Below are 21,121 nucleotides of genomic sequence, written 5' to 3' on the forward strand. Positions count from 1 at the left end.
CTAGCTATAACAATTCCCTGGCTATTTCTTCCCACATTATTTACTTTCCTGGACCCCTGTCTAGCAGGGCGACTGACGTGATCCCTGGGGTGAATTTCCTTTCTCCCATCAAATCGTCAAGGTTCCTCTTGAAGAGGTTCAAAGAGGCACTCTGCTTGACATGTATGGGCAATCTATTTCAGAGTCTGGGGAGTCTCTGGGTCAGGAACCTATCCCTCCAGCATGTTTTGTTTATTGTGATGACAAGGTTTAGATCCCTGGAGCGTGTAGCTCTGAGGGATTGGGATTTCTTTAAGTGTAGCATGTCCAACAGCTCTGGGTTTGACATGGCCTTGTATGTTAAGCAGAGATCGCCTCTGAGTAGACGAAATGCGACAGAGTATAGCTGGAGTTTTTTAAGGCGGTCAGCATAGGGCATCTGCTTTAGGCCTGTGATTCTTTTAGTGAGGTATTTCTGAGGCCTTTCCAGTTGTTGCAGATGTCTTGAGAGGTACATACCAAATGGGGTGTTGTATTCTGTAATGGGTCTAATGAGGGATGAGTACAGTGGGACAATGACCTCCTTTTTTCTGGATGAAAAGCCCTTCGTGATGAGGTGTGCCACATAGAAGGATTTCCTGACTGTTGTGGCGATGTGGTTATCGAAGGTGAGACCACTGTCCACCTGTGTCCCTAAGTCTCTTATCACACTTTCTGTGTTTAGTGTACTGCCACCTGTATGGTAATTCATGGATACATGTTTTTTCCCAAAGTGGATAACAATACATTTCTTGGCATTGAGCTTGAGCCCATGGCTCTGGCACCAAGCATCTGTTTCTGTAAGGCCCTTTTGTAAAGTATCCACATCATTTGGGGATTCAATAATGGCTCCCAGTTTGCAGTCATCTGCAAACTTTGTTAGCCAGAGTCCCTTAGTGTTGACCTGTACTTCAGAGAAGTAGATGCCAAACAAGAGCGGCCCCAGGGCTGAACCCTGAGGTACTCCACTTGTCACTTGTCTGGAGCTGGATTTGGAGTCGGCTACTTTTACAGTGTGGGTTCTATCAGTAAGCCATTTAGCAACCCATTGGGTGACATAGGGATTAATACCCAACTTAGTAAGTTTATCTATGATTCCAGAGTGGGGGGTGGTGTCAAAGGCCTTGGCAAGGTCTAGATAGGCTGTGTGGACCACCTTACCCTTGTCCATGGCTCTGGAGACTGATTTAAAGAAGTCAATCAGGTTCAGGAGACAAGATCGGCCCTTCACAAACCCAAACTGGGTGGGGTCCAGTGTTTGAAGGTTGCCAATGTCTTTGTTTATAAGTTCCATGATAATACGCTCCATGGCCTTGCAGATAAGGCTTGTCAGACTGATGGGACGGTAGTTTCCGGGATCCAAGGTGGATCCCCCATTGTGGATTGGGATAACTGTAGCTCTGCGCCACTCAGTGGGCACAAAACCTGAGGTGAGGCTATGATTAAACATGACACTTAGGTGAGGTGCCAGTTCATATTGTAGTTCATATAGTACACAGCCCGGGATGTCATCTGGTCCCATGGATGCTGTATTCTTGGCTTTAGAGAGTGCGTTTTGTACCTGTGTGGCCGTTATTACTGGAATTTGGCAATCTTCCGGTATTGAGATGGGCCATTTAGGGGGTGAGAGGGGGGTAAAGTTGGCACTGAATCGATCTGCCAGGATATTGGCAATATCCTTTGGATCAGTATATTTATTGCCATTCTGTTTTAGCTCAGAGCAGATCTGAGCATTGCCATTTAGATTCTTGACAGAGGTATAGAATGCTTTGTGGTTGTCTTTGGAATCTTTGGCAATTTTATTTTCATAACTAGCTTTGGAGGATTTTATGAGGCATCTCAGTTTCTTACTGAGGCTAGTAAGGGAGTTTTTTGCATCCTGGGATTTTCCTCTTTTCTGCAAAAGTTTCTTCCTTTTGTTGTAAAGTTTATCTATGGCAGGGGACCACCAGATTGGCTTCCTTTTTTTGGATGAGAGCATTTTGGTTCTATTTGGGATGGCACGATTCATGCATGAGTGGATGTGCTCGTACAGTGCCTTAGTGTAGGATTCAGCAGTTGAACTTTCAGTTCCCGTCTGCATGGGTGTCATGAAGTTTGTCACTTCTGACTTGAGTAGCATGAAGTTGGCTTTGGAGAAGTTTTTTATGGTGGTTTCTTTACTGGGGGTGGGGGTGGGATGTGGATGTTAAGGGTGATTAGCTTATGGTCAGACCTGACTAACGAGGGGGTGACCATAGGTATGGAGCATTAATTTGCCATGTTGGTAATGACCAGGTCTAGGATATTGGAGCCCCTGGTGGGACTATGGATTAGTTGATCCAGGACATTGGAATTTATGAATTCCAAGAACCGTTGCACAAAGGTGTTGGGACATGAGTAGTTTTCCCAGTTAATGGCAGGGTAGTTAAAATCACCCAGTATTAGGGTGTTTGGTTCTATCTTAATATTTTCCAGTATGTTTAAAAAGGTGTAGTGAGAATCTTGGGGTATGGTGGGGGATCTGTAGCAAGCTACAATTTGGATTGCAGTCTTACCTAGTGTTAGTTGCACTTGGAGAATTTCAGGCACATTGTGTTGGCCAACTAGCCTGGTGGTGTGAATATCCTTGGTGAATATTGACACTCCTCCACCTTTAGTGTTTCGGTCCTGGTTTGGTGGCCGAAAAGTGTGGTAAGAGTTGTAGCCTGGTATTGCAGGGGTGCTCTCTGACATTTAGTAAAATCAGAGACAGCTAAAAGCCATGGTGAAAACTATTCCTTTGCCTGTGGAAACAGATACAGTTTTTGCTTCTGATGCAGCGTGAACTCAGTGAAGATATATCCTGGACATTTGCTGCAAGGCCTAGTCTGAAAAGAAGTAATATAAGCACCACTAATGGATACCAATAATAATGTAATGTGCTATACTATGATAATGAAATGCTTGTGACACCTTACATTTGGTACTTGAGTATAAAATATTATATTTTCTCCTTTGAGACTTCATTGCATAACTTTCAAGCAATAACAGCGTGATACTAATACTAAGCCAGAAAATGCTGCTGTTACTGCTGTTGTATCCTTATGGATTGCATTCCTACTAAGTGCTGAATCTGACATCAGCAAATGTTCTCCCTCAGCATATGGTGTTTTGGTGACATCATGTTTGCAATCACAAAATATTTGCACTGTCTGCTGAAATAGATACAATTTTTAATTCTGGTGCAGTGGTGACTCATTAAAGATAAGTTCTGGACTGATAATGCATAGCCCAACATGTGTAAAACTCATGTGTTTGCATGTGGAAACAAAAGTATAATGTAAAATGTCAGACTGTCACAGTGAAGGCACATGAATCTCTTAGTTTGGTACCTGTGCATAAAATCTATTATCAGTTTCCCTTTGAGACTTCATTATATAACTGTCAGGCAGTGACAGTGGGGTACTCAGCTACTGAATGCTCACTAGACTACCATTCTGCCCTTAGGGAATTCATTATAGGTTGTTGCTGAATTTGACTGCACAAAATTGTATAAGCAAGAGGTTCTCCGGTTTGATTCTTGGCTGCGGTGTCTTCTGTGTGGAGTCTGCATGTCCTCCCTGTGGTCGCGTGGGTTTCCTCCGGGTGCTCTGGTTTCCTCCCACATCCCAAAGACATGCTGTAGGTGGATTGGACACTCTAAATTGGCCCTAGGTGTGAGTGTGTGTACCTTCTTTGAAAGGTTGAGCAGTAGGCTGGCAACTCGACACTGTAAAACTCCACTGCCAATCGTTCTGCGGACCGTTCCACAGTGGCGACCCCTAACCCAGATAAGCCAAAGGGCGATGATGCTGATGATTAAAGGGAAAATATACATTGTTCTTTATCGACAATTGCTGTTTTAACAATAACTGCATTGGTTTTCTAAAAATAAAATACATATTCTGTTTTTCATTTACTCAAAAAGGGGACTCTTGGCAATTGATTTTCTTCATACTGTTTTGATACGTTTGCAAACACGTGGTAGTGTAAATGGCAGTGTTGTTGTATGGACAGTACTAGAATATTTCTAGTGCTCATCATTGCATACTTTTTTCCTTTTCACCCTTACTGATACACGTATGTGGTCATAACAGAGTAAATGCTACATAGTTTACTCAGGTTTCTTTTCTTGAGAGTTGGCATTAACTTGGTTGGGAAGTATCTTTACAAAAGCTGAAGATACATATCAGCATTGAGAGTCGTGCTTACTAGGATACATTTTCTAAATCTTTTATATGAGTTTCGCTGGTTACTGACAGTGTGTATATACCATATTTCTTTTCACAGATCAGAAAGATGAACATTGCTATGTCAAGTAAATGGAAAAATAACCTTTTGTATTATCATTATTACTACTACTACTGTTCAGATGCGCGCACAATTTTTAACCATTTGTTCACTCTCATTTACTGTGTTTTTTCTTTGTTTTGGACATTAGCCCCTTCAGACTGCCATCATGCTTTTGTGATCACATGCTGAGGACTCCCTAAGTGCAATGTGACATGTCAAGCCAAAAAAAAGTCAATGTTTATAACATATACACTTTTTTTTTGTGCTGAACGTCACATTGTGGATTGCATTTTTACAGTCCTTGTATACATATGCCTGTTAGGACTGCACTGACATACCTATCCTAGCTAGGTGTACTGTTCTATAAATTTCTGTCTTCAGTTGTATATACAGGAGGCTTGAGTCCCTGCATATATCATAGTTAGGGAAAAGTGAGTTAGGATGGTAATGAATAGAATGACATTTCATTTATTTGTTCTGCTTCCCATCCATTTTAATGGGAAACTATTCGTTATTGTGTTAGTGCAATTACTGTACTAAGAAAACTATTTTTTTAACTGGACTCCTTTCAATTTTAAAATAAAAAAGATATTTAAAAAATAATGTATCTTGGTACCAAGAGGGTATCTAAACCATAATTAAGGAGTTAAAAATCCAGACGTTTACTTGTATTGAACATTTTAATTCGACAAGGAAAGCTTTTAACAACTTATTATTAGCATAAATCAGGGTAACTTAGTGAAAATGAAGCACTGACATTGCTTCCAGACACAGTGCATCAAGAAACTCACTAACTACATCAAGGCTATGCCTTTTGAAGGTACAATGAATACTTTACAAAATCTTGCAGTTAGCTACTCAGATCCTCAAGTTTTACAATGTCTAGCAAAACTTTTTTGTAAAATGTTCTCTTTTTACAGTAGATTAAGGTTCAGCTCCACCATAGTAGTATTCCTCCACATAGAGCCATCCTTGTAAACCTACTACATGGTGGAGCATTTCTTAAAGGGTAAACTTCACCTTAATGCACCTTGGATGCATGTATCTTCTCCTTGGGGTTTGAATTTTGTAACCCAAAAGTGCATCTGTACTGTTGACATTCCAATCCTGGAAAATTCTCTTACTGGTGGTACTAATTTCAGACAGAAGGGTGTTGTACCCATAGATAATCATGTGCAGGAAACCTTATATGTTTTTTCATAATGATAGGCACAAACTTCAGACCAGTTCTTCCTTTATACCCCAAATTAGATTCTGAGCTGGCACTTAACCAGGATTTCCAGCTGTACACTTTCTTCCTAACCCTCAGAACAAGGGAGAAAGGCCGTAACAGTCCACTTACAATGTGGGTACTGTTTTAGCAATACCAAGGACACCAGGAAAATAGACCAGCTGCTTTCTTTATGCCAGGCAGAGTGGGTAAATTGCAAGCAGGTACCCTTTCCAAGTAGTTCGCTAAATGTGTTTTGTTGTAATTCGAGAAAAACAATGCTGGGGTCTTTGGAAACATACACTGTACCAGTGCAGTGGCTATAAGTGCTGTTTTGAAAATTTGACTGATGAGGATGTTTCTGACCCAGCTACATGGACTCTGGTCCACCTTTTTTCCATGCTTTATAAGAAAGACAGGCATCTAAGCCAAAGGGATGGCAGACATTATCACTGTTGTCCTGCAAAACATGCCCTTTTGCATGCATCCAAGCAATTCCTTTTTATTCTCCTACTTATCTCTCATCAAAAAGGGCTATTACTGCATCTTTGATCCCCATTATGAGCATAATGCAGTTGCATGGGCCACTCAACACAGCAGTTGATGTTCCAGTAGGAGATCACTGTTTCAGTACAAGTTTCCAACCTTCTTTCCTACATCTTGCATACACAGTGTAACAAGAAACTCACTAGCTACATCAAGGCTGTGGCTTATGACGGTACACTGAATACTTCACAAAATTCTGCAGTTAACTACTCAGATCCTCAAGTTTTGCAATGATCAACTCCATCATTACTGTCAACTCTCTCTTGGGAGGATTGTATCAGCAGTGCTCTAATTTTGCATCAGCAATTAAGTAGAGATGCCTGACTTACAGACTAAGGACTGGGACCATTTTGTGCCCCCTAATGAGAGTGTGCACTTCAGGACACATTTCTGCCAAAAAGAACTGATTAGAAGTGCAAGCATCTTCTTCTTATATACAGTACATCCACCTAAGATTGGACAAGGAGGAGTTGGGATATCCACAGAAGCATTAATAATTGGACCAGAAGGTCCGACATCTCCCTTCAACAAATACCATGGATGAGTACTACTGTAATAATAATCACCTACTCAAGCATTGTTCTGTTATGTTGAGTTGCTCATGCAGCTGTGTTTATTGACAGTTGATTATAAGGCAGAACACACTGGACCAACCTCTACTGTTTGTGCAAAGAGCAGACAATGAAGCTTTGTCTCAAGTGCTGGCACTTCATCCCAGTCTCTCTCAAGAGAAAGGAGAGAAGAAAATGGAAACAACCTCAGCTCTCTAATGATGTCTGCTCTAGAGAATACTCAGCTCAGGGAATGCTAGAAGGGTCTTTTCTCTTGTACACAGGATGGTGCTCTAGCAATTTGAGAAGGTAACAGACTAAGAAGCTTGACTGCAATCACCTCTCCCTCCTGCAGACACTACCCACAAGGTGGCCTTATCTATGTTGTGACTGACAAGTTCCCTTACGTACTGAGCAATCAAGTTACATCCTTTGTCTTGTTATGGTGAGAAGTGCACCCCCCAATGGACCTTATGAGGTGCATTGTGGACATTTCTGCACTGACTTTCACATATTAGAGCAATTGGAGCATACATATACATGACCTGCTCAAAATCTAGGTAAGATCAACTCTTATGAGTCTTACAATGCCTCCTTGGCCAGATGGGTCAACCCAGACATTAGAAATCATCAGCTATTTGAAGTCAGTTTGGACTTATGGTTATTAGAGCCCAATCTTAGTTAGCATGAGCTGATTGTTATCTGTGAAGGCTATTCCTCCATGTGCTGGAGCCCTGTTCCTCAAAATCTCTCCCAAGTGTTCATCGTTTTGCATGAAGCCTCATACATCAGATACTGACCCATTTGGAAATTACAGTTCAGTGGGGGTCTCCCCAAGTATCCTAGGGACTTAAAGGAGCAAGACAATCTTGTTTCAAAGGCAGACAAGGAACCTTCCTTTGGGGAGACTCTGTCCTTGATAAAGTCCACTGTGGACTGTCCTGTACCTTTGCTTCTCCCAGTAAACAGTTTCTATTCTGTTTGCCCCTTAGAAGGCTGATTCGCTTAGCAGGTTTCTTGTGGAATGAAGCAACATCATGACAAAACATCCAGGTCACTACAACCCAGGTGTCTGATGTTTGATTAGGGGCACAGACGCCCGAGAGGCAGACTGGAGCTTGAGCAGCCAGTGCGATCTCACTTATCCTGAGGACTGGGAAGCAGCCAGACACTGCATTGCCAGAGCCTGCTAGTAAAAACCAGCCATGATTGTCCATAGAAAGTACTCTAGTGGCTTGCACTACTTACAGTGCAAATACTGTTAAGTCAGGGGAAGGAAGAGTGGGGTAGCCTGCACATCTCCTCTCCCGACCAGAACAGTAGTCATGAGTCAAGCAGGCCGCCTTAGGTAATTTTTTAGGTGGGAAGGCAAACTTTGCTAGGGCTGGGTATCTGACCCACACCCTTGCCACTGACTTTAACTGCCAGTGAGAATAAGTGAGCTGATGAGGCTTCCTTAGCTTGGAGTCGGAAGGCTGTGCCCAGTCCTGGGGAAGTCTGGCTGTTACCACGAGGAAACAAACGGGCTTATTGGGCTCTGGAAGAGGAGCTATTGAGACAGGTTCAGTGGAGAAGTAGTTTTCATTACTGGGCACGTGTGTTAGGCTTGGTTATGCTTAAGCCCTGGAAGTCCAAGCACATTTTCACTTGATTTTCACTTGATAAGGAGTTTGAGAGGGTTTTCTCCTCTGCCCCTTTGTGGATGAAAGCTTCTTTGTCTCACTGCTCCACATTTCAGTCCTCTGTAATGAATTAAGTGCAGGGAAAACTGACATTACTTGATTACATGCAGCTTTGAGATGAGTAAGGGCTTAGAAAGAACCTTTCCACAGCTTAAGCAGTGGGCTTTTACATAACACAGACAATCGGACTGTTCTGATGTTGTGGCTACAGCAGCAGGCTGAATAATGCTCCTGTGCTAGATGCCGTGGACCAGTGTCCCTTGGTTTAAGGACAAGGTTCTGGATACTTCCTTCTTGGGTAGAATTATCATTAGCCAAAGCTCCCAGGAGCTAATGGAGGACCTTCAAAACAAAACATTTTTATTAATCACTGTCAGTTATCTGACACATCCAACTCCTTCTCCTGGACTATCCTGTCTATCCAGGAAGACCTGAAATGTGAGAACAGTTACTAAGCATCCGTTCATATCTTTTTCCCCAAGGAGGGTGACTGTATCACCTAAGCAGTCACAGTCCTGTCATTCCGTAAGTTTGCCTCAACTTGAACTACCAGTATAAAGAATATTTGCTTGCTACAGCTACTGAGATAGCCACATATTAAAACTTCTTGATATAAAAACTCCACTCAAGAGTCAGTCTATCTCAGCAGATCACATAGAACAGGCCCAAACAGTAGCCCATAAAGTTTTCTAAAGGACTCAATGCTCCCTTCACTACTTTTTTTTTTTAAACAAAATAAGCAGTCCCATCAAGCTGCTGGAAAGCAGATGTTTAAAAAGCAATGGCAGGGCAGTTCCAAAAATAAAAATAGAACCCCCCAGAACAAAGAGCAGTCTAATAAGTCTGAATGACTGTGTAAAGGATTTCCAAAACCCTCTCCCACCCTGGGAGTATCTTCCTCCCTTTTGGGGAATTCCTTCTCACCCTACTTTCATTTAGCATATGCTTTTTTGGGAGGTGGTAGAAGTTGCCTCTCCTCCTCAGTTAGGGAAACATTTTATTCCAAGTTGCTCCAGCAAAAGAAGATTTTTGGAGATCAGTTCTGGATCATTCTTTTCTGAATCAGTTTGCGATAGTTCCCAAGTTCAAAATGCTGTCTCTTCACAACTTATTACCCCTTATTCTTAGGTTCATAGGTTTATACTAGGCTATCTGCTCTAAGGCATTTATAAGCCTAGCCCAAATTTTTGTGGCTTACGCCACCCCTTATATGAAAAAATACTGTGCCCGTTAGTTTGTTGTGCCTCTGTCCAGCAGTGACACAGAGATGATTCCCGGGATAAACCTACAATCTCCCATCCACAGGTCAAGATTTCTCTTGAACAGAGCCAGCGAGGTGCTCTGCCTCACATGGATCGGGATTTTATTCCACAGCATAGGGAGTCTCTGAGTGATAAATCTATCCCTCCAGCACATCCTATTTATATCCGTGCTAAGATTTAAGTCGCTTGCTCTAGTGGTTTTGGTGGATTTGGATTTTTTGAGGTGGAGCATGTCCATTAATTCCGGGTTGGACATGGCCTTGTATGTCAGGCACATGTCACCTCTGAGCAGACTGTATGCAACTGAATAGAGCTGGAGTTTCTTCAATCTGGCAGCATATGACAGATTTTGGAATCCCTTTATCCTTTTGGTGAGGAACTTTTGGGGTCTCTCCAATTTCTGCAGATGTCGGGTGAGATACATCCCGAATGGGGCATTGTACTCGATCATTGGTCTGATAAGTGAAGAGTACAGGGGAACAATGACCTCACTAGATCTGGATGTGAATCCCTTCATGATCAGGTGGGCAATGTAGAAGGTCTTTCTAACCACTTTAGCAACGTGAGTGTCAAAAGAAAGGCCACTATCAACCTGGGTCCCCAGGTCCCTGATAACCTCTTCTGTGCTTAGTGGATTGCCACCTATATGGTAGCTTGGGGTTACCTTGTTTTTCCCAAAGGGTATGACTATACATTTTTTGGCGTTTAACTTCAGGCCATGGCTCTGGCACCAGCTATCTGTTTCCGTGAGTCCCTTCTGAAGGATATCCGTGTCCGATGCACTTTCCACTATGGCGCCCAGTTTGCAGTCATCTGCAAACTTTGTCAGCCAAAGTCCTCCCATGTTGGCCTGTACTTCTGAGAAGTAGATGCCGAACAGTAGGGGGCCAAGGACCGAGCCCTGTGGGACACCACTTGTGACCGGCTTGGAGTCTGACATAGCGCCAGCAACTCTAACCCTGTGGGTTCTGTCCTTAAGCCAGTTTGCAACCCATCTTGTGACATATGGGTTTACATTTAAGCTGGTAAGTTTTTCTACAATACCCGAGTGGGGTATTGTGTCGAAGGCCTTTGCAAGGTCAAGGTAGACTGTTTGGACTGCCTTTCCCTCATCAATGGCCTTGGTGACTGTTTCGAAGAAGTCGACCAAGTTCAAAAGGCATGATCTGCCCTTGACGAAGCCAAACTGGGTCGGGTCCAATGTCTGCAAGTCCCCTATATCTTTGTTTATGAGCTCCATTATGATCCTCTCCATAGCTTTGCAGACTAGACTTGTTAAGCTTATGGGGCGGTAATTACCAGGGTCCATAGAGGCACCGCCTTTGTGGAGTGGGACCACAGTTGCCGTACGCCACTCCTTGGGCACGTATCCTGTGGTAAGGCTGAGATTGAGTTTTCTAGTGACCTTAGATTTAAAAGCTACGCATCATCACATTGAAATCCAGATTTTAGACATTTGTGTCTGGATCAAATTTTCAGTTCTCTGCATTACCCTTTGGTGTATCTACTGCCCCAAGGGTGTTCCCAAAGTGTCTGGCTCCTATGATAGCCTACTGTGTATTGCAGTGTATTTACATTTTACCGTGTTTTCATAGGTTCATAGGTTGATACTAGGCTATCTGCCCTAGGGCATTTATAAGCCTAGCCAGAGTGTGTTTGGCTTTCGCCACCCTTTTAGATTAGTTGACTGTGCCTCTGTATAGTAGGTCACAGAAGGTAGCCCTTTTAAGGTTAGTTTACTGTACCTCTGTCAAGAAGGGACACAGAAGAGATCCCAGGGGTAAACTTACGATCTCCCATCCACTCGTCAAGATTTCTCTTGAAGCGGGTCAGTGAGGGGCTCTACCTAACATGGATTGAGATTTTGTTCCAGAGTGAGGGGAGCCTCTGGGATATGAATCTGTCCCTCCAGCATGTCCTATTTATTTCTGTGCTGAGGTTCAAGTTCCTGGAGCGTGTAGCTCTAAGGGATTTGGATTTCCTGAGGTGAAGCATGTCCATTAATTCTGGGTTGGATATGGCTTTATACGTCAGACACAGATCGCCTCTGAGTAGGCGGTACGCAACTTTGTAGAGCTGGAGTTTCTTTAGCTGAACTGCATAGGGCATCTGTTTGAGCCCCTTGATCCTCTTGGTGAGGTACTTTTGGGGTCTTTCCAGTTGCCGCAGGTGTCGGGTAAGGTACATCCCAAATGGGACATTGTATTCAATTATGGGCCTGATAAGTGATGAGTAGAGGGGCACAATGACCTCTCTTGATCTAGATGTGAATCTGTTCATGATAAGGTGGGCTGTATAGAAGGACTTTCTAACCACTTTGGCAACGTGATTGTCAAAGGAGAGATTGCTATCTACTTTGGTCCCCAAGTCCCTAATTACTTCTTCCGTACTTAATGGATTACCACCTATGTGGTAATTTGTGGGCACTTTGTTTTTCCCAAAGGGGGTGACTATGCACTTTTTGGCATTTAGCTTTAGGCCATGGCTCTGGCACCAGTTATCTGTCTCTGTGAGACCCTTTTGGAGGATGCTTGTGTCAGCTGGAGAGTCTATTACGGCATCCAGTTTGCAGTCATCTGCGAACTTGGTCAGCCATAGTCCACCTGTATTAGCCTGTACCTCTGAGAAATATATACCGAACAAGACAGGTCCCAGGACTGAGCCTTGTGGGACGCCACTTGCAACTGGTTTAGAGTCTGACATGGCACCTGCTATTCTGACCATGTGGGTTCTATCCCTGAGCCAGTTTGCAACCCATCTTGTGACATAGGGGTTGATATTTTATGATGCCCAAGTGGGGTACTGTGTCGAAGGCTTTTGCGAGGTCCAGGTAGGCTGTGTGGACTACCTTCCCTTCATCTATGGCTTTGGTAACTGTTTCAAAGAAGTTGACCAGGTTCAAGAGGCAAGATCTGCCCTTAACAAAGCCGAATTGGGTAGGATCCAGTGTCTAGAGGTTCCCAATGTCTTTGTTTATGATTTCCATGATGATACGCTCCATAGCTTTGCAGACCAGGCTAGTCAGGCTTATAGGGCGATAGTTTCCGGGGTCTGTTGTGGCATCACCTTTGTGGAGTGGGACCACTGTTGCTGTACACCATTCCTTGGGTTCATATCCTGTAGTAAGGCTGAGATTGAACAGTGACTTTATATGAGGGTTTAGTTCTTCTTGGAGCTCGTGTAAGACGCAGCCCGGGACACCGTCTGGTCCCATTGATGCTGTGTTTTTTGCTTTGGAGAGGGCAGCTCTCACCTGTGCATCTGTGACCTCAGGAAGGTTACACTCTGTTGGGATAGACATTTGCTCTTTTGGGAAGGAAGGGGGGGGGGGGAGAAATTTACACTGAACCTTTCGGCCAGGATGTTGGCAATGTCTGTGGGTTCAGTATATTTTTTGTCATTTTGCACTAACTCGGAGCATATCTGGGAGTTGCCTCCCAGGTTTCTGACATAACTAAAGAAGGCCCTGTGATTATCTTTAGTGTCTTGTGCAATTTTTCTTTCGAAGCTGTCCTTAGATGATTTTATGAGGGATCGTAGTTTCTTGCTAGTACTGATCAGAGCAGGGATTTTGCTGTATCATGTAGTAGCTTTCTCCTTCTGTTGTATAGCTTAATTTATGTCCGGGGTCCACCTGACAGGTCTCCTGCCTTTGGAGGAGTGAGTCTTGGTTTTATTTGGGATAGCATACTCCATGCATTCCTGTAGGTGTCCATAGAATGCTTTTGTAAAGGATTCTGCATTTTGGGCCGTATTTTCCACTGGCCCGGGGGCTTTGAAGGATTACACCTCGGTTTTGAGAAGTGTGAAGTTTGCTTTTGAGAAGTTCTTCGCCGTGGTTTCCTTGGCTAGGGGTGGGGACGGAATATGGATGTCCAGTGAAGATTAGTTTATGGTCTGATCTTACCAATGAGGGGTTATACCTCTGGTGTGGAACATAGAGACCCCATGTTGGTAATGACCAGATCCAATATGTTTTCCCCTCTTGTGGGAGTGGTGACCAGTTGTTCCATAGCATTTGAGTTTATAAATTCTAGGAACCGTTGGGCGAGGGTGTTTGGGCTTGAGTAGTTTTCCCAATCAACATTTGGGTAGTTGACGTCACCCAATATAATGGTGTTTGGAGAGACCTTCATATTCTCCATTGTTCTCAGGAAAGCCGAGTGAGGTTCCTGTGTTTGGGAGGGTGGTCTGTAGCAGGCTACAAACTGAAAGGCAGTTTTCCCCACTGTTACTTGCACATGGATGGTCTCCGATGCTTCGTGCAGTGCCACTAACTTGGAGATGTGGGTATCTTTGATAAATATGGATACCCCCCCTCCTTTTGTGGTTTGGTCCGAGTTTTGGTGCCAGAAAGCATGGTATGAAGTATAACCTGTTAGTGCTGGGGTGCTCTCGGGAGCCTTGAACCAGGTTTCTGTTACTGCACAGATATCGATATTCTCCATAGTGAGGAGAGTCTCGAGTGAGTGCATCTTGAGGTTTAGACTTCTGGCGTTGAGCAGTATTACCCTTAATTTTTTTTTCTTTCTGTTGTCTATGGAGGTGGGTTTGTCTTTTGAGCCTTTCCTAAAAAAGGCACTATGGGGGAGGCAAGAGCCTTTGCCAGTATTCGAAAACCCAGGGGTGACAGCTGCAAGCCGTCTCTAGCGAAGCAACGTGGCTTGTCAAGCATGTCATCCCAGGCTGACAGACACTGGATCCCCTTTGATTGACACCAATACTTTAGCCAATTGTTAAAATTGATCATTTTGTCTTTACACTGTGGCATCATTCTTGGTGAGGGTAAGATGCTACTCAAGGTCAGGGTCATACCGGCCTGGGCTACATGATCAAAGAGCTCCTCTGTCTTTTTTCATGTAGTCCAGGGAGGTACATCTCAGGTCATTCACACCAGCATGGACAATGACGGAGTCATATTTGTACTTGCTTTGGAGTGACCTGAGTGCTTGTGTTATGTGGCAGATCCTGGCACTCGACAGGCAGCTTACAGTGACCTTCTCCTTGTTCAGCCTGGTGAGTGGGACGTCAGTGTGTCTGACAATATCATGATTTGCTTATCTTTGCAGAGTCTTTTTCAAAGTGTCAGTATTTCTCATTTTTGTAAGGGATCTGCTACACAGGCTGTTATTTCAAGAGGACCTAACAGAAGCCTTGTCTGACTCCTTCGCATGGGATTGTTTCCTTGTGATGTCTCTTCCACACCTCTGTTCGACTAGCTTTTTTAGCACAAGAAAAAAATCTGTATTTATATCTTTTCCTAAGTTTTCCACTCAAGACTATTACTGTCTAGCTAGGGAATTCCTCAGGATTCTTGGTTCCATGGCATTTGTGATTGCTCATAATATTTTCTGCAAGACTCCACATGAGAAAAATCCAGTGGCACCTGAAATCCCTTTGGTCCAAGCATCAGCATCCCCTGACATTTCAAATTCCAGTTTTGAGATTTGTGAAAAGGGAGATTTTTGTGGTGAGGACACCAAATTTCACAGAATCCAGGTCTCCCATTCTCCCTTCCTGCACAGTCAGTCTCAGCAGACATTTCAGACTTTGGACAGCAGGGTCTTCAGAACAAAAAAAAAAAAAAAAGGACAGACTGAAACACGTAAATATAAAATATGTTAGCTTTTATAAATGCTCTCAACCATCTGTGGTCTCTAGGACCTCTTCAGGTGTTTACAGATAATACCACAGTAATGTGGTACATAAAAAAGCAACGGAAAAAAGATCTTACCTCGGAGCCTGGGATATAGCTTTTTAAAACAGACCCACTCTACAGGCATCTTACATACTGTCAGAGCAAAACTGTGTGTCACACAAGCTGAAAGGGACTTGGACTGACCCTTAAGAATGGAAACTGAATAAGTGGTTTTGCCTGTGCTGTCAACAATCAGCTGGCAAAATTCTGCTGCAAGAATCCATGTAAGAATGCCTTGAAAACAGGTGCATTTTCTTTAACTTGGACAGGAATGTTCCTGTATGCTTTTTCGCCCTTTCCAGTAATATCCTGGGTCATTCTGAAGATACAGAAGGACTCCCCAAAGATAATTGTGGTAACTGTCTTTTGGCCAAGGCAACAGTTGTTCTTTCTTTTGGGAATGGCCAGAGGCAATTACCACAATCTTCCTCACAGACTTGATGTACTCAAAACAAGATCAGAAACAACTACAGCTGACTGCCTGGAAGATAGCATTTTAATAACTTGTAAGCACCTTTTTTTCTGAGGATGTGCAGCAGTTATTAATGGAAGCAAGAAGGCCTACTATTAAAAAAAATCACATACTAGAAAAGTGAAAAGGTTTTCTAGTTGGTGCCAACAAAAGTACCAGCATCCATTTTCTCTGGCTCTACAGTATTCATAGAAGTCACTGTCCTGTGGGCCTGTCTTACTCCTCAGTCAGGGTTCTCTTTTTGCCCATGACTACACGTCTACCCATGGATATCCCTCTTTCAATGCAATCTTGTGTGAGAATGGATTTGAAAAGGTTGTTACATCAGAGGCTTCCTAGGAAATAGTTGGTTCCTCCTTGGGATCATAAATTTATGTTAGAAAGTCTAACTCTTGCTGCATTTAAAACAGCTCATCAGGCTGACTTGAGGTTCTTGATATGAATCTTACTAATTGTTCTGATATCTGCAAGAAGAGTATCTGAGTTGCAAGCTCTTATATTTGGCCAACTTTATCTCATTTTGCACAAAGATAGGGCCTTCATATGAACTAATCCTTCATTTACACCAAAAAAGGTATCCAAATTTAATTTAAGACAGACTATCTATCTCCCTGCCTTCTTTCCGTGCCTAACAATAAGGGAAAAAGGGTAACCATATCTTGGGAGTCCACAGACAATTCAGGCAGTATGACAAAATCTTTCAGAACCTCTGATCAGTTGTACATTTTTTGTGAGGGTAAGAGAAAAATGACAGCCTGTGTCAAAACAGACTTTTTTTAAAATGGCTGTCCCATGTTACTACTTATTTTTATACCTACTACAACTGAACAATTCCAGGCAGGGCCGAGACTCACTCTATCAAGCCCTTTGCATAATCTGTGGCTTTTCAGAAAGGGTTGGATGCTATAACTATCCTAGAAGCAACAACTTGGTCCTCTGTGCACACTTTTACAAACCACCGTAAATTAGATTCTGACTCTAGGACCAGGGCATGCTTTGCTAGGACCATTCCCAGGGGCTTCTGGAATCTCATCCTACCTCCGTCCAGTCAGTTTTAACCTGTGGTAAACTACCCTTGCAGCTATGGGTACTGCAACAGTGATCAAATGAAGAACAGAGTACACTTGTGTAAGTAAACTTACCATAGCAATAGATGTTTGCATGATCACTGCTGCAGTAGCCGCTCCCCATACCAGTTTGTGGGCATTTTATTTGTTAGTATATAAGCTCTAAAAGGCTTAGCAGCCAAACCTGACTTTTAGTCAGCTCATCGCAAGCTGACATAGTGTGCTACATGAAAGGTGCTCTGAAAGCTGACCAGCTTTTCCATCCTGTACAACAGTGCTTGATGTTTCTCTAGTAGAGCTATAGAGGAGGACAGAAATCCAAGAGATGATGTGGGGAATGGGGGAATGGAGAACTGAAACAAATGTGGCTGCCCTATAAGGCCCGTGGCAGAGCATATGCTTGAGCTACTCCACATTGCCTGCCCAGCCTGGCATGACATTGGCACTTGGAGAGGAAATTAGGGCTTGCAGTATGATGATACCAGCATCCTTGTTCTCTCCTGAGCACAGGGGGGAATGCATAACCTGCATAGCCAGGGGACGCTTTCCTTCTGGAGGGCTTTGAGCACACCCAGCAGAGGCATACACTAGAGTGCCTAAGGTAGCAGCACTTGGATGAGACAGAAATAGAGGGAGCTATGGATCTGAAGGCATCTGTAAATTGGATCCCTCCAAAAAAAGTCACAGTTCTGGTCATTTGTGCTATAGCCAGTTCACTACTGGTTCACAGCTTCACCAAGCATTTCTGTTTGGACTGTGATTCCAAGAGTCAAGTCTTCTTTGACATCTCAATCTTCTGAGCCCTTTCCTTTGGGCCTTCCTTTGTCTGTGGCATCACTAGAGATTTGCTTTTCATGATCTGGGATTCTTCCTACTAGTTACCCACTGCAGAAGGCTTCCTAAGGCATATTTATTATAAATTTACAATAGCAGTATATGTATGTATGGTCACTGCTGCAGTGGATGTTCATACTGGTTCCCTGTTGCAAAATTGAAGTTACAGAGCTTCGAATACCATATGGTTGACACCATATGATCGAAGTACCATAACTTCGAAATTAAAAAAAAACAAAAAAAAAAACAAAGAAAACGTCCCCTGATGGGTTAAAGAAGGGGGGCAAGCCCCCCTAAACCCCCCACTACTTATACCAACTCCGAGATCGCACTTTAAACGGTGCGGAAAGGGAAATTTTCACTTTCTTAAACTGTAGCGCGATCTCGGAGTTGGTATATTTAAGTAGTGGGGGGTGCAGGGGGGCTTGCCCACCTGCCTACACCCTTTACTTTTTCTTTTTTTTTTTTTTTTTTTTTAATATTTATTTTGAAGATTTCGAATTTTCAATTGTTCAGTCATTAAAGGTCGACCTTTAGTGATTCGAACAATTGACAATTCGATGTTCCAATAGGAACCCATTCCTACTAGTTCATCTCTAAGAAACCCTTCTGCAATGGGTGTTTGTCACTCTTCTGCCATCCCTTCCTGTTTGAAGACCCCCTCCCATCACAGGATCACAAATAAATCTTACTCTTATTAATTAGGTATGTACTATGTTTTGTATTTGTCTTGCAGATTGTTTTCAATCAGTAGATGGGTGTAAGACTGACTGGTATGGAGGTCACACATGTCCTAGCTCAGTGTGTGACATCATGGCTGGTTTCACCAGGAGCAGGCATGCTTCCCATTGTTTGAGAATGAGAGAGAATTCTGAAATGTACACCAGAAGAGAAAATCTTAAGTAGCTCATTACAGAAAGCTTTCTCACAAATCATCCAATATAGTGAGTACTTCTTTTTCTTTTAGCTGCTCCTGTTAGGGGTCGCCACAGTGGATCATCTGTTTCCATTTTTTTCCTGTCCTCTGCATCTTGCTCTGTCACACCAACCACCTGCATGTTTTCTCTCACTACATCCATAAACCTTATCTTAGACCTTTCTCTTTTCCTCTTACCTGGCAGCCCCATCGTTAGCATCCTTCTCCCAATATACCCAGCATCTCTCCTCAGCACATGTCCAAACCAAAGCAATCCTCCCAATATACCCAGCATCTCTCCTCAGCACATGTCCAAACCAAAGCAATCTCGCCTCTCTAGTTTGTCTCCAAACCGTCCAACCTGAGCTGATCCTGTAATGTACTAATTTCTAATCCTGTCCATCCTCGTCACACCAAATGCAGATCTTAACATCTTTATCCCTGCCACCTCCAGCTCTGACTCCTGACTTTTCATCAGTGCCACCATCTCCAACCCATATGACATAGCTGGTCGCACTACCATCTTGTAGACCCTCCTTTTCACTCATACTGGTACTCATCTGTCACAAATTACTCCTGACATTCTTCTCCACCCACTCCACTCTGCCTGCTCTCTCTTCACCTCTTTCCCACACTCACCATTACTCTGAACTGTTGATCCCAAGTATTTAAACTCCTCCACCTTTGCCAACTCTACTCCCTGCATCCTCAACATTCCGCCGTCCTCCCTTTCATTCACATACATATATTCTGTTTTAGTCCTGCTGACCTTCATTCCTCTTATCTCTAGAGCATATCTCCACCTCTGCAGGGTCTCCTCTGCCTGTGCCCTACTCTCACTACAAATCACAATGTCATCAGCAAACATCGTAGTCTGTGGGGACTGCTGTCTGATTTTGTCTGTCAGCCTCTCCATCACCATTGCAAATGTCTGCTGTTTGCAAGCCTCTAGCTAGAAGAAATAAATGTGGCACATAATAATGATGTTTTTATATGGGGTATATTTTGAATTATGCCAGAAGTGCAGCAGCATATTTCTGGCAGTAATTATGCAGAGGCACTTAAAGAAGCTTAAAAAATGCTACAGGACAATGTGTATCTGTAAGCAGGAGCCCATTTGTTATAATTTAGAGTTTTTTGAAAATGGTACCTTTTACAATTTTTTTTCTTTGTATTGTATACATTGCACCACTGATTGTATATAGCATATGTATTATGGCACAGAAATTGCCTTTCTGATCTCATTTACATGTTTGAGAATAATGCATGTTTTTTTCTTCTAAGTAACAGCATATTTGCCCATTAAATGAACATTGTTGTTTCTTAATGATAATTTTCAGTTTATGGATTGCACTAAAGTCCGACTCACTTCTGCTTTTCTGGAAAATAAAATGTTTGTTTCAGAGTTCTATGTTTTAGTGGATGTTCGTGCAGCAACCCGATCAAACCTGTATCCAGTTCTGTTTGTGGATGATGGACCACTGAGCAAGTATGAATTTGTAGTTACAAGTGGAAGTCCTGTTGCAGTAGATCGAGGTGAGTATTGAAGTTCTGGCTCCAGTTTCCACCTATGTGAGTGAGATGCTTTTAATTAAAAGTCCTCTGTTTTTTTTTACGTAACTCATGTTTTAATCTGGAGTTTTGATCATAGAAGCAGTTGCATTGCCTTTGAGTTCTATATTCATGCTGAGTGCAGATTTATTTCTAAAAGAAATGCACAGTACTTTGACCCAGAATTAGTTAAATGTGCAGTGGATAGTATTGTTGTCTCACAGCAAGAGGTTCTCTGGTTTGATTCTCTGCTGGGGTGCCTTCTGTGTGGAGTCTGCAAGTCATCCCTGTGTTCACTTGGGTTTCCTCCAGGTGCTCCAGTTTCCTCCCAGATTCCAAAAGACATGCAGTAGATGGATTGGACACTCTAAATTGGCCATAGATGTGAATGTTCAGGTGAGTGTGTGTTGTGGAAGAGCAACCATGGCAGGGCAAGTGACCCAGCAGTATAAACATTGGCTCTAGATAATTGTCACTGTTAAAGTGACACCCTGACCCATGTGCAAAAATGTGAAAAGGGGTCGTGGATGGATGGAAGAAGCTGGTCATAGATAAATGCCTATAAATTTACATTGCAACTTTTTTAATGCCTTCTACAGAGCTTACTAATGGCTCTCCTTCAGCTCATTCATTATTTCCAGGGGCAAGAGCAGGCATCTTCACAGTGGGTGAAAGCCGTGTAGCCCATTCATTCCCACTAGGGGCCCTTATTATCCTGTTCATTCCCGTGGAAGGTAGGAGTTGGACATTAAAGAATGGCCCAGAAGATGGTCTGGTAGAGATTTCTGGTTCTTGACATCCAACCCCTCACCATTAAGTAGCTTACAGACTCATGGTAGCTGCCTTGGTCATGGAGAGAGATGCATCTTCCTACATGTATACTTTCCTGACTCAGCTGTACTTGCACTGCTTCAGCAGCACAGTCATTCACACCCTTTGTCACTGGGAATTGTCAACCCACTAGTAGATGATGCTAATGTTTTTGGCCAAGCCACTTACCTTCTCCCCAGGATGGGAATGC

General features: G+C 43.1%; 1 protein-coding gene across 4 annotated transcripts in view; it reads left to right on the forward strand.

Moving 5' to 3' along the window:
• Positions 1-21,121, forward strand: part of FLCN (folliculin) — a 439,052-nt gene that overhangs the window by 347,171 nt on the left and 70,760 nt on the right. For all 4 annotated transcript variants that reach the window (XM_044089272.1, XM_044089270.1, XM_044089269.1 and 1 more), the window contains exon 10: positions 19,954-20,085. In XM_044089272.1, coding sequence (XP_043945207.1) covers positions 19,954-20,085 — 132 coding nt within the window. The remainder of the gene's footprint in view (positions 1-19,953; positions 20,086-21,121) is intronic.

This window comes from Protopterus annectens, chromosome 12.part0 (genome assembly GCF_019279795.1).
Source record: "Protopterus annectens isolate FY-2018-M chromosome 12.part0, PAN1.0, whole genome shotgun sequence".
NCBI lineage: Eukaryota > Metazoa > Chordata > Ceratodontiformes > Protopteridae > Protopterus > Protopterus annectens.